The sequence below is a fragment of the Anopheles arabiensis genome, chromosome 2, assembly GCF_016920715.1.
Source record: "Anopheles arabiensis isolate DONGOLA chromosome 2, AaraD3, whole genome shotgun sequence".
NCBI classification, from domain to species: domain Eukaryota; kingdom Metazoa; phylum Arthropoda; class Insecta; order Diptera; family Culicidae; genus Anopheles; species Anopheles arabiensis.
The window spans coordinates 44076642-44089747 of NC_053517.1; the positions used below are offsets into that span (position 1 = coordinate 44076642).

The 13106-nt window shown below is 41.6% G+C and overlaps 1 protein-coding gene across 3 annotated transcripts in view; it reads left to right on the forward strand.

Moving 5' to 3' along the window:
• The window catches only part of LOC120894154 (protein Skeletor, isoforms B/C), a 35536-nt gene that overhangs the window by 16645 nt on the left and 5785 nt on the right, over nucleotides 1–13106 (forward strand). For 2 of the 3 annotated variants that reach the window (XR_005738175.1, XM_040296570.1), the window contains 5 exons: nucleotides 8049–8160; nucleotides 11078–11497; nucleotides 11634–11654; nucleotides 11822–12173; nucleotides 12265–12751. Coding sequence is in view for 2 of the 3 variants with exons in the window: in XM_040296570.1 (XP_040152504.1) it covers nucleotides 8049–8160; nucleotides 11078–11497; nucleotides 11634–11654; nucleotides 11822–12173; nucleotides 12265–12751 (1392 nt within the window). In the remaining variant the exon portion in view is untranslated. The remainder of the gene's footprint in view (nucleotides 1–8048; nucleotides 8161–11077; nucleotides 11498–11633; nucleotides 11655–11821; nucleotides 12174–12264; nucleotides 12752–13106) is intronic. The other variant, XM_040296572.1, reaches the window with a different exon arrangement.

Consider the following 13106-nt stretch of genomic DNA (forward strand, 5'->3'; position numbering starts at 1 on the left):
TGGAAGCGAACGAATTTTACCATTGTCAAACATTGTGATCAAGCAAAAGTTTTTACCGTACGGCGTTTATGCCAGGCTGCTCCCTTTTAGTGCATCTTTGGCAGAACATTGATCAGAAAATTTCTTCACGAAGCTGTTTCCTTTGCGCTGTTTTATATCACAGTCGTTTGCTTGCAATGGTTTTGGAGCGTTTCCAAACAATTCAAATTGAGCGTAACTGCGGTGTCGTTTGCACATAGTGATGTCACCAGCAATTACTCACAGTACCCTCGGCCGCCCAATGTTCGACAGTATGTTGTCGCGGACAATTATTATGCATATTTCTCGCCTAATTGGAAGGGCTTCACTCTATCCGCCCTCTCCTTTCACGATGAGCGAACACATTTTAACCAGGGCAACCCTCGTCCGTGCCCATTTGGAAATGGCACAGTACCAAGCTTCTGCATAGGACGAAGTGGAAATGTCCCTCGAGGGCTTCCAAAAAACGCCCTCCCTATGGTATGTACCTGTTCAAGTACCGCCTCAAAAAGTGTGCTCTGGCCCAGATGCCATAATTGAACATTTAATTGAAATGGATTATGATTGAGCAGAACGTTCAACCCGCTTACCTATTATTCGGAACAGTTTCCCTGTTTAATGTTTCGTTGCGTATCGTGAAACAGTGAAGCTTGTTGTTCTATGTATCGTTGTTCAAATCCATATTTTCTTACCAGTTTACCTAACTATGCCAACTGAACATTGAATTGAACAATACTCTTACTGGCTCGCATAATTAAAGCAATGCTCAATCGGAAAACTGATCTTGAAACTCATTGCCATCTATTTAATTTACTTAGCAGATGCTAACCCTTCCGGTACAATTTTCATTAAATTTAATGAACTTGTTAAAAGATTATCGATTATCCCGTAGAATTACGAATGAGAACAATGCATTTTAATTTTGCAATTGGTTTTAAGTTTGCTAATGACGTCTGTGTGTATGAGTTAAAAGAATGATGATTGAGTTCGATTTTGTGTTAAATCTATCGGGTAACTTTTGGTATGGCATTCTTCCGCCTAAATGTAATTTTTTCGATCAAATACATTTTATTCAACTGTTTGCATAGCCACATACAAATAAACATACTTCTCGCATGTTGCTTTAAAGGAGATAGATGACTTAAAACAATGAAAAACATATGCCCTAAACGATCCCATTATTGAAAGGAATATTTATTGCTTCTAAAACCAATGTTTGAGTTTGAAAGTTAATTCACTACAACCATATCGTTCCTAGCAGTTCCAGCTTCGAAAATTCAGAGCTGGAAGGGAGTACTCCAGTCGTGGTACGGCTGGAACGGCTGGTATGCGATCAGCTGCTTCAAAAAACCCTAAAACTAAGCCACGAAATTGTAATGTAATTCCGCTGCTACTCTCGATTGTAGATTGATTCACTCTGCTAGACTGCAGAGACGACACTTTCTGTTTCCGTTTTTCCATCCATCCTTTCTTGGGCTTGGATCGTGGTTTCTGTTTGAATGACGGTTAAGTGCTGCGTAAGTGTCTCGAGCTACTGAAAATCTGCGAAGGCTCAATAGCGACTGTGAAGAGTGGAAATTGTTATACACTGCACACCGGGCCAGCGTAACCGACATTTGTGACTGTGTTTTGCGTTATCCCCTTTTCTGAATCGTCCCTTGCAGGGGTGTTTTTACTTTGTTCCTTGCGCGTGTGGATTGTTGGTGGACTTCTGATAAGTGATTACGTGTAAAAGGATTTGTTTTATCGATCCAGGATGAAATGTGCCCGGTTTTTGGGGGAAACTCACTTGGGCAGATTGCTGACGGAAAGGGGAAACTGCGAGAATAAATTGAACCAGCTTACCGCGGACGAATAAAAAAAAGGTCTAACTGTTACGAGTGGGAGTAGTTTCGAACCAGGAGTTGGATTTTGCTGATTGTCTTTCTTTTATTCCATTCCTTGCTTGGTGGATCAGCGGAGTATCGACAAATAAACATGCTTGTTTATCCCCATAGTTGCACATAAGTGTAAGTTTTCCAAACCGAACAATAAATAGTAAACTGTACATTAAAACATGATAAACGTAATAATTGGCAGCACATAGATTGGATAGGCTGTAGGGAATTGAACAATGTTGCTGAACATTATTGGTATGGAGTTGGTGATTTTGCTCTTTCGCCCATACATATTTGCTCATGCAACAATCTACATGGATATGTTTCATGAAATGATTGATGATTCCTTTTAATCCTGTGCTTTATAATGAACTCAGAATAATATTTCCATATACATATTTCTGTCCAAGCAGTTAAAAGGCATGATGTTGAAAACATGCAACCTTCATACCCCGTACAACCCAATTACAAACGTGACAACGGAAGCCGAATCCGACTTTTAATAAAATCATAGAAAATATTACAAAATAAATTACTTCAACTCTATTATGTGCCAAACATTGCATGGCAACCTTTCGTTGCATTGATGAGATTATGTGATATCGCTAGAAGAAAAAAAAAGTGTCGCACTTCACATATACCCAGTACAGCATTAACTTCTCATAATAGTTTCATTAACGAAACAGATAATATTCCCCTAAAACAAAACCCGAGGCGTTGCGAAGCCTGGAACGTGCTTTTTGTCGTTTTTTGGCACGCGTGTCTGATAAATATTCATCCGCACCAGAACACGCGTTGGTTGGTTGTCGGCTTTCTATCCCATTGTTCAGCGACCTCCATTTTCCTGCCAACAACCATCCATCTAACAGGGAGCATAGCTAAACGGCACAGGATAAGGAATGCGATCGATTTTGAAGAAAATGCTTAGAAAAGTTGAAGGCACACCCTGCCACCAAGCGTGGTGAAACGTTTTGCAAACCGACAATCCGTGTACCGTATGCCCCACTACCGCATAGTACAATGGTTATTCGTATACTGGTCCTCTACTCGCACGCACGTATACTTAGTTGCTCCTAACAGACAGAAAGAGAAAGAGAGAGAAAGAGAGAGACAGAGGGTAAGAATGTGTGAGAGAGCCTATGCTGAATTGCTCGAATGTGTCGCCAACGCACGTGAGAATTTGGGGAGAAACGGTCCACAGTAGGTGCACCCGGGGCGACAAAATCAGGCGTCTCCGATATTGAAACGCCTAATGCACTTCATTGTTGACGCCACGTGGCCGATTCATAATGAAAATTCATTTTAAATTATTATTGTCGCTACGTACTACTACATTTTCCTCCACTTATCCCGTCTTTTGCCACTCCTCCTCTCCGGTCCTCCTCCCCGTCAACAATCTCCGACTACCGACTTCCGGTTGCTTCTTCCGGAACCGTGTGCGAGGGTGTCGGTGCGTTCCGTCTTTTTGGCACTATGTGAGCATTGACAGCGACATCGTGCGTATCCTTGCCCACGGCGACAGCACGTTCACTGGGGGGAAAAAAGCAGTTCATTTCCCTCGTTTGCCGTTGCTGTGTTATGTGGTCTTGCTGGCAGGAAATGGGTGGCCTCTCCGTGGCGTGTACGTGGCGTGTACGGGTTTAATGCACTTCCACACGTTCGGCACATCATTAATAATTGTAGCGAAAGAATCGAAACTCGGCGATGATAGACAGCATGTACCACTTTATCGGGCAGTGAGGCGGGTTTTTACCATTACCGATGCTGAACTGTCAATGTCGGTCAGCTTTGCGACAACGGTTCAGGTGGAAGGTATGATTGTGTACAGATTTGACTTCAGCCGACATCATCGGCCACCAACGGACCCAGATCAAACGGTAATGGATTGAAGTCATTTTTTCTTCACCACTTTTATGTATACCTTTGCGTCATGTTCTGTCATTAGGAGTTTTTTTCTTGTGAGTATGGCATGATAGCAAAATGATTCAACCTGTCAGGGCGATGAATTATGTGCATTTAAACAAGTCATTTTAGCGCGCAACATGAGTAAATATAAGCTTTGTTGCTGTGATAAAATTTCAAATCAATATGTTGCTGATCATGGCACATCAAATCGAATAACTTTAAGCGATTGAATCCATTATAAACTCCAAAGTTATTTAGTAATAGCATGTCTCTATTCCATATCAGCAATGGCAACACACATTTCAATCAAGAACATTAGGAATACAGCTTTTTTATTTCTTATACTGATTTATATTTATATTTTTTATACTCATTTGAAAAGTCGGTTGGTCTGTCTTTCTATCTCCATGAACAATTGTACCGCTATATGGTTCAATCGATTAATAAAACCATTATATTTGACCATACGCTATTAGGTGTTGCCCTAGATCGGTTATTCATCATCTGTGATATATGAGATACATCGTTAGACATCGATTTCCGTGTTCGTGTTAGGCTGTTAGGCTTAGTCAATCGCCGTTCAAAAACAATAACGGAAAAGTATTGTCTTTAGTTCCAGTATTTGTCATTTATCCGATCAGTACTGGAGTAGTTATTCCGTGTTGTGGTGTCCCTACTCTTTGTTCTGGACTAATAAACTAAAATATGTAAAAAAACACATACCCGACGAATTCTTTAAAAAGTCGCCGTGGTAAGATACTACTTACTGCAAATAGTGTATAATTTTAGGCATTCAATCTCTAAAACATCATCACATGGTTTTCCGAGTGTCTTTATGACTAAAACCCCAACATATAATACTGGATCGTGTATTATTTTGCATCCTAAATTCTCCCTTTCCTCTCATTAAATCTATGTTTTAGGGCGCCAACTCAAATGTTAGAAAACAACCAGTTTTTCAAATTTAGATCCATTTGCAATTGATGACAAGTTAATCGAGTTTAGTCAAATAAAAACATTTCACTTCCATTACACAGTGACGCGAATTGTCAGGGAAGGGGAAGAGTTTAATCTTTCAACACAAATATTAAAACACAGTAAATCAGTGTAATAACCCTTTGAACATGTTGCATGTTTACAATATAAACAGTAAATGCATAAATACCCTCACACACATACACACGCACTCTCCCATACACCCATCAACGAGACAGAGCTTCGAGCGGTCGACTCGTCTGTTTTCATGGTTATCATTTGATTGTGCCAATCATTTTACGTTCATCAAATTATGCTCGTCAAACAATCGGCACTGGATTTAGGCAGTGGCAGTCCCTTACCCCCAGCTTGCGGGCCAACACGCCACCGTAACACCATGCCAACGGTAAACCCTCGCGCACTCTCGAGTGCAAATGCTACCGTGCAGAGTCCACCCGGTGAACAATGTGTCGCTTCCCCCTTGTCGTTTGTGCGCTGTTGAAAATCCGGAACCGTCAGCATATGAATTCATCAAAGCATATTACCCATGGAGAATACAATAAAGCCTAGGGATGGCTCGACAACACGCTAGTAGCGGTGTCTGGGGAGAGGGGAAGGGGCAGCTGCCGTGTTCCTGGTGCCTTCGATCAAGTTTCCCTCAACGCTCCCTCGACACTTGTGACTTCCTTTCGCTGTGGACGCAAGGATAACGAACAGATTGCTGGGAAATCCACTTGCTCAGCCCAGTTCCACTCCGTTTTGCTCTCTTTTGTATGCTGCGTGATGCTGTTGTGATTCTTTCCAAAGAGCTTAACAAGAAAACGAGAATTGGAAGGGGAGGTTGAGTGCGATGTGTGTGGGGTAGTAGCAAAAGAAAAAGAAAAAAAACTGATTCTTCCCCTTAAAAAAAACGTTCCACGATAGATACGGCTTAGAATGCCCCAGCTCAGTCTCCCGGGGTAGGACATGCGTGCGAAATCATTGTCCACCCTTACCACCTTCTCCATTCTCCGTCACAACAACCAGTCCGGGAAAGGCAAACACACCACATTCTCACTCGTCGAAACAAAACCCAGGCACGGAATCATGCCGAGCATCCCACCGCGCCGAAGTTCTAACCTCAAAACCCGAAAACCATTGCCGTCGGCAGGAGTCGGCACCCGGCAGTCCACGGCACCATGATGAAGTCATGAAAATCAGCACATTCTTGGCGGGCGGGCTAGCGAAACGGCTGTAAGGACTGTAAAAAGGGGTAAGGGAGCTCGGTATGATGGTTTGCTTCATGCTTGGTTTGTCACTCGATTCGGTAAATCCCTGTGTCCTTGGTAAAACCAAACGATCTCGTCTCCGTGCTTTCCGTTTTATTTCCCCAGCGTTTGGTGCACCATAGTGGGGGGGGAAGGGTGTGTCCTGCCGGTTTGCCAGCTTCAAAGTTGCTTTGTGCCCGAGGTTTGGTTGCTCGGTGCTCGCAAAAGAAATTTTTCTCAACAAAGTTAAAACCCGAACAGTATGTTGCGGATACTTTCGTTCGGGAAAGAAAATGAACCAGAAAGCGAACAAAAAAAAGCAACAAACCCATCCCACACCACCCAACGGACCCAAGTCATGGACCAACACTGGACGCACTACTGGAAAGTGATCTGAAAAACTGTCGCTACTGCTTCTTTTCGAACGGCGTTTCGTTTTGAACGAATCGGCAGAAATACAAATTTCCCTGATCTTCTGCCCTTTTTCCTATCCCCGAGCTGTTACGAGCAGTGGAAAGCGATAGTAGCAAAATGATTCACATTTTTCGTCCCTGTCGTCCCTGCCGTCCCTGTTTTGCTCGGTTTGTCCATTTTCGCTTCCCCCGCCGCTTCCATAATTCGAGAAGGGGAAGGGATAGCACGAAACCCCCGCTCTGCACGGCAATCTGCACGGGAAACAAGCATAACGAATTATATATCTTAGATTACACCTCATTAAATAATGATCGATTAAGGGCGCATGCGACATCGGACACCGAAACCGCAACCGGAGGGAATGGGAGCGCGGGTTGAACCATCGCAATGGCAGACGAGAAGGTAATGTTTGACGGAGAGGAAAGGACCAAAACGGCAAGCAAAAAAAAACAAAACAGTGGCGCTGCTGTGCAAACGGTTGTGTGGAATTTGTATCAGTTTTCATAAAGCACAATGATGTTGCTGTGTAACCTGACCTCGAAGTTTGGGCGGAGATGGCGCACATAAACACTACTAAAACAGCAACACAAAACAATAGGTGACGATGGTGCGAGGGGAAATGAAACTCGAGCGCACAAAAACGCGCAATAAAACCGGCAATTGGCATCGGGAAAATCTGGTCCGGGAAAGTGATGGGACGAGTGGAGCTGGAGCGAGGCGCAAATCGCATATCACGCTCATCGATTTCATGCTCATGGAGTGGAGGGTGAATGTCATCAGCATAAAAATGTAAACGTGCATAAATATGGATGATAACGTTTGTGCGGGACGATGCCTGCGGCCGGACAACGATGTGAAGGCCAGGCCAGGAACCGTTGGTCAGGGTAAACCTCATTTTCCAGACGCAGAGATTACTTATACATCCTTTGTATTGGAAACATGCTAAGAATGGATTGTCAAAGGGTAACAATTGCGATATATTCAAACAGAAAGAAGGTATTAAATGAATGTTTTGAAAGTTCTTGCCACCGACATGTTTTACAGAGGAAAGTGTAAAAAATATGAAAACATTCGATTGGAGCTTAGGTTTAGCGTTCTTTATTTCTTTAGGTTCTTTATTTTGATTCTCGTTCTGAATCAAGCACAAATAGATATACTCTTTGAAATTATTTGCTCGGTAGACCAGCTTTTACACCATCTTTCACCAATTCGTTCGCAAACATTTGCAAGTTAACGTTATTTGTAGTTGTTATTTGCAAAAAGAGCATTTGGTATTACTTTTTTTAAACCTTTTAAGATTTTAAACCTCAACAATTGCATTTAACATAACTTTCAACATCAAAACAATGGTAAAATTTACAATTTTTGTTTTTCTACAAGGCTGCTTCTTTTTTAATTTTTTACTAAAACCTAAAAAGTTTTCAACAAAATGTTCAGAATTTAAATATTTAATATTCTTTGTGCTTTGAACATCGAGAGATTTGACAACAAATGCATTTTTTATATACTATTCTTCTCTAGTTGAGTTGTAAATCTGCACATTCAAAAGATGCATAAGAGAACTAAATAAATTCCTTTGTATTGACATTCTTACTTTCTTGTGTATTTTCAGAGAGCCGCCGGTGTTGCAGCAACATACCAATACGGACATTATCCTTAAGTTACCGATGGGAAAGCGCATACGGGACATTCGATGGCTTTCGGTTTGGTGTCGTCGATTTACGGTATGTTTTAAAATCCTTAAAAAACGTATTTATCTAAAACTATTCAATATTTGTATAACAACTACAAAACAGAAACTTTAAATAATTAAATTGCGTATTTTTAAGTACAGCTATATACATAAATGCGGTCAACATAATTTGGCTGCCAATAAAGTTTAAACCACAGCATAGTAAAAAAAATATTTTTACATTTTGATGATTTTATTTTGCAACATTCCGTATTATTTGATAAGTAGATTGAAGGTATTTTGTTTTGAAAGTATTAATGTACAGTCTATCCCCGAGTTATGCGGTTCTCGACATACGCGGGTTCAGATTAAATTTCAAATCAGTATAATTTGCTTCAAGAACTGTCCAATGCAGTATAAATTGCATTTTTGGTAATAAAGTCAATCCACTTACAAGCGAAAAATATCAGAATGTACTTCACGAATCGTATCAAATAAATGATAAAGTGTATAAAAGTTTTAATTCTAAATCTAAATTTAATAGAAAAATACCGAGTACACAATTGTATTTGGTCGAACACCGCGAAATTCGAATTACGCGAATATTTGAGTTACGCGGATCCATCGGGAACGCACAAACCGCGTAACTTGGAAACAGACTGTATGATAAAATTCTATAAGTAATGGATAAGATTTTTATTTAGTTATTTATTTAATTATTTTATTAATATGTTTGATAAAACTCTTGATTTTGACCAAACATTTGACTGTGGCATGTTTATTTATTTAATTTAAAAAAATATTTAAAATGTTATCTGGGTGTTTCGGGAGAATGCACAATTCTATTGTTAAACCTACAGTAAACAATAAAATTACATTGAATTGAATTGAACATACTGTCAGTCTTTCAAACATAGTCAACAGTCTATCAGACTTTAACTCAAACAGTTGCGGATCAGATGGCATCATAATACTACGATACCGTTTGATCATTTCCTGATGTTAGAGGTCAGATTTTTTACCCATACCTTCTGGTACTATTTAAAATTATCCACACAACCATATCCAGTATTGATACGATAATGATATATCTATCTCAAAGAACATTTTCTATTTAAACAGTCGCATTGTCTCCAGCTCAAATTGACAAATTGGTGTTGTAATATCAACATAAAAGCTTACCTTGTTAAATATGACATTGAACTACACGAGAAGAAAAGCAATTGATAGATCAAAGAACAGAGCGAGTTCAGAAGTATAATTTTTTAATTCTATTCTGCGAACTTATATTGTATCGCATTACACAGGATTCATTGCCCACCAGTATGCTATTAATGTTTAAATTCATGAAATTTAAATATTCAATTGCGTTGCATTGAAAATCGTACCACTTTTGATTAAAAAAAATAATAATGGTCATTTAAATGTGAAAATTTATGAGCTCTTGAAACAAATGAAGTTTAGCAGCGGGATTAATGCCATTCCGTCAAAATCATTAAAATAAATTATGTTTTCGTAATTCTGATAGCCCTTAACACATGCCATATGTGCTCTCGTTTACCTCACAGAACCTACATTTTTTCAACATTTATCGGCTTACAAACAACACGTGCCTTGTAAATTGTACCATCGCTCTATATATATAACGCAAATAGAACGCTTATAATAATTTCCAGCTATCATTAGCATCATTTACGCACACAAAACTGTCCCTTTGATCTGTGACGGTGAAATGTTTGAAATTTTACAGTTCCAGGTAAGGAAGCCCCGTGCTATCGGTTTTAATCGTTCGCGTCACCACGGTTACAGGAAATGGATCGAAAGTAGTAATTCACTCAATCGAATCGACAGATGAAAAAAAAAGCCACATCAATGTCACCAGAGTGCCCTTCCACCAAACCGACACGGTATTTTGCTTTGCTTTGGAAAATCGAAACGCACAAAAATCGTCGCAACCGCTCGTCCTGTAACCGATACCGTCGTCCTACACCTGCACCCACATCTTGCACACGTCCGCGCACAACCACACCGGCGAATGGATTGATAATTTCGATAAACGTACCGTTTCGTCCTGCTGGCTGGTTCGTTGGCGGGGCTGGACGAATAATTGCGTCGCGCTAGTGCGCGTGCGTGGGCAACAGTCACCTCGAACGGTATCGGTGAACACCTTCATCGTTATGGTGGTCTTTCTTCGCCCATCAAAAAGCCCGTTGCCATCGTTACCATCCTTTGCTGCGGAGCCAACACTCCACCTGGGGTGCTGCCTCACGTACCCGTACTAGTACGACAGTACCTGTATAATCACTTTACCAAATATGAGATGATTAGCTTTTTGTCCCAACGTGCCTGTCTGCAAACGAGGGGATAGACGATGGATCGAAAAATAATCAAGACCGATATTTTTATTATGAAATTCGACCACAGTTTGTTCTTTCTCTTTATTTCAATGAGTCGCTTGCCACCATGGTTAACCAATTTGGTTCATGTCGATATGCCTACGACATGTTTAGAACAATCAAAGCTGGAAGCAAACTAGTTCACTTAATACTGTATTTCAATCTTCAAAGCGTAAAGCGCTTGGCAGGTGTATGAATACTTTTATAATGCCTCCGAAAGTCTATGTTGTCCTAATTCTAGGTCTAAGGAAAGAATTCCTTCGATAACTTGCAATAGTTCTTCCAACTTACCAAAAATATCATCATTATCGTTGGAATTGAGTGGCAATCCAATTAAAATTTGCCATCACAATAGAGCGAAAATGAATGTTCGCCTGGTCTAATAAACGTCAGCAACAGTCAACATTTTCAATTCCACAAAGACCCGTTGAACAGCAAACACGGACACTCTTCACTGCTCACAAGTGCTTGTTTTCAGCTCTAGTGTTATGTCTTTTCCACCAAACCATCAACATCAATTTCACGATTTTCATGATTTTTTTCTTTTGTATTTTTTCATTTTCACTTCAACAGGTCGATTTTGGAGAAATTTTCATCCCACCAGGACTGGACGTACCGAAACCACGGGTACTGCCCGAGTTCAAGCGTCTAGCACACGGGCTTCGCTCGAGCAATATCAGCATCCTGGACGCGAAAACGTTCTACATTCCCAATCTGCACTATGACGGTGCTGGCCCAGATGCTTACTTCTGGGTTGGCAACGGTTCCGAGCCAAACATTATGGGCACGAAGGTACCGAACGAGCTTGGATCGTTGGACCCGCTGCGTGGCTATCAGGGCGAAGATATCGAAATTCAGCTGCCGGGAAATCTTACCGTGTACGATATCGACTGGCTGGCGGTTTGGTGTGTGGAGTATCGGCACAACTTTGGGCACGTCTACATCCCGAAGGATCTGGATGTTCCGCCAGCACTAGGACAAACGAAGATAGCGGTAGGTTACACTACAGAAGCGATGCCAAGACACAGTAGAAGCTAACATGGATGGTAACAATCCATGGTGGCAAGAATGTAATGTGATTTTCAAAATGTAACATGTTCCATTTACCTTTCTTTCCTTCACTAACAAGCCGCCCTGGTGGTACAAACCGGTAACTAGTCGCCATTTTCCTACAATTCAATCGTTCTGTTTCATGTCATGTCAATGTTTTGATGTACTAATGTTGTTTTTTCAAGCATCACTTAATCCGCCATAGCTTTCACCGACGGCCACCTACTGATGAATGTTTAATTGATTCCCCTTACAAATAACTTTCAGACAACCACGACCACATCATCGGTGATAACACAGCCCACGAGCAAACCGGCGAATGTCAACTGCAAAGAGCTGCTGCGCGGTAAACTCAACGTGATGTGGGAGGTGATGGATGACTTCATCGTCATCGAGCTGGTTGGGCGTATCCGGGAGGACCAGTACATGGCGTTCGGTATTTCCGGCAGCCATGGACACCCGCAGATGATTGGTGCGGACGTTGTGGTGGCGTTCTACGATCGCCGTCAGCGCCGATTCCGAGCCGAGGATTACTACATGTCCTCGCTGGCCCAGTGCGACGGCAAGCTGGGCGTCTGTCCGGATGAGCGGATCGGTGGTAAAAACGATGTGGAAATTTGTAAGTAGAGAGCACATTGCATATATGCTCTATTGCATAGTATCTCTTTTGACGAATTTCCTTTGTGTTTTGCTCTCATCTTCTACGGCAGTGTCCGGTGATCGTAGCCATGGTGTTACCAAGATCAAGTACCGCAGGCTGCTGCAAACGAACGAAGCTGTCAACGACCGGGCCTATCCATTGGATCGTCAAATATCGGTGATTGCCGCTATCGGACCATTAAACTCACGGGACGAAGCGAACGCACACTCGCACACAGGCACGGAGGTCACGGTGGATGACGTGCAGATTGACTTTGCGTCGAAGAACGATCACACCTGTACCGACGCCCTAGATAGCTTCCGGGAGGAGGACGGCCCGGAACCATGGCCATCGCGCACAATCCTAGGCGAGAAGACAATCACGGCTCGCATTGGTCCGACCGGTGGCAAGCGCGGTTACACGCCCATTACTGGCCATCCGTCTTGGGGCATTGCCTGGTACATGAATGATTTGCTGATTCCAGAAATCTACGTCGAACGCGGGCAGACCTACACATTTATCGTCGAGGGCGGTGATGAGACGACGCAACCGGCTAAGTATGTTGAGATAATTTTCATAGATCTATGCTTGAAGTGCATTGCTTAAAAAGCTGAAATGGGAACAACGAATGTCGGTCCCTTTGAAGTCTGTGTTCTGATATCCTTTTTCTATATTTTAAATTCGCCTAATTTGTTGCAGAATAGTTATCGATCTGAAAGCTATATTCAAAAGATTTTTCTCGGTAACTTATTTAATTAAGACCAGAGTAACTTTGAGCATTCATAACTTTTAAATTTCTCAATAAATATGCAACAGTCTGTTTAGTCCTCAGTTCGGAAAACTCGCGAACACAAATACCATAAGTAAGAAGCTCTGAGGCACCAGAACCACTATGTGTGTTTCACAACCTCA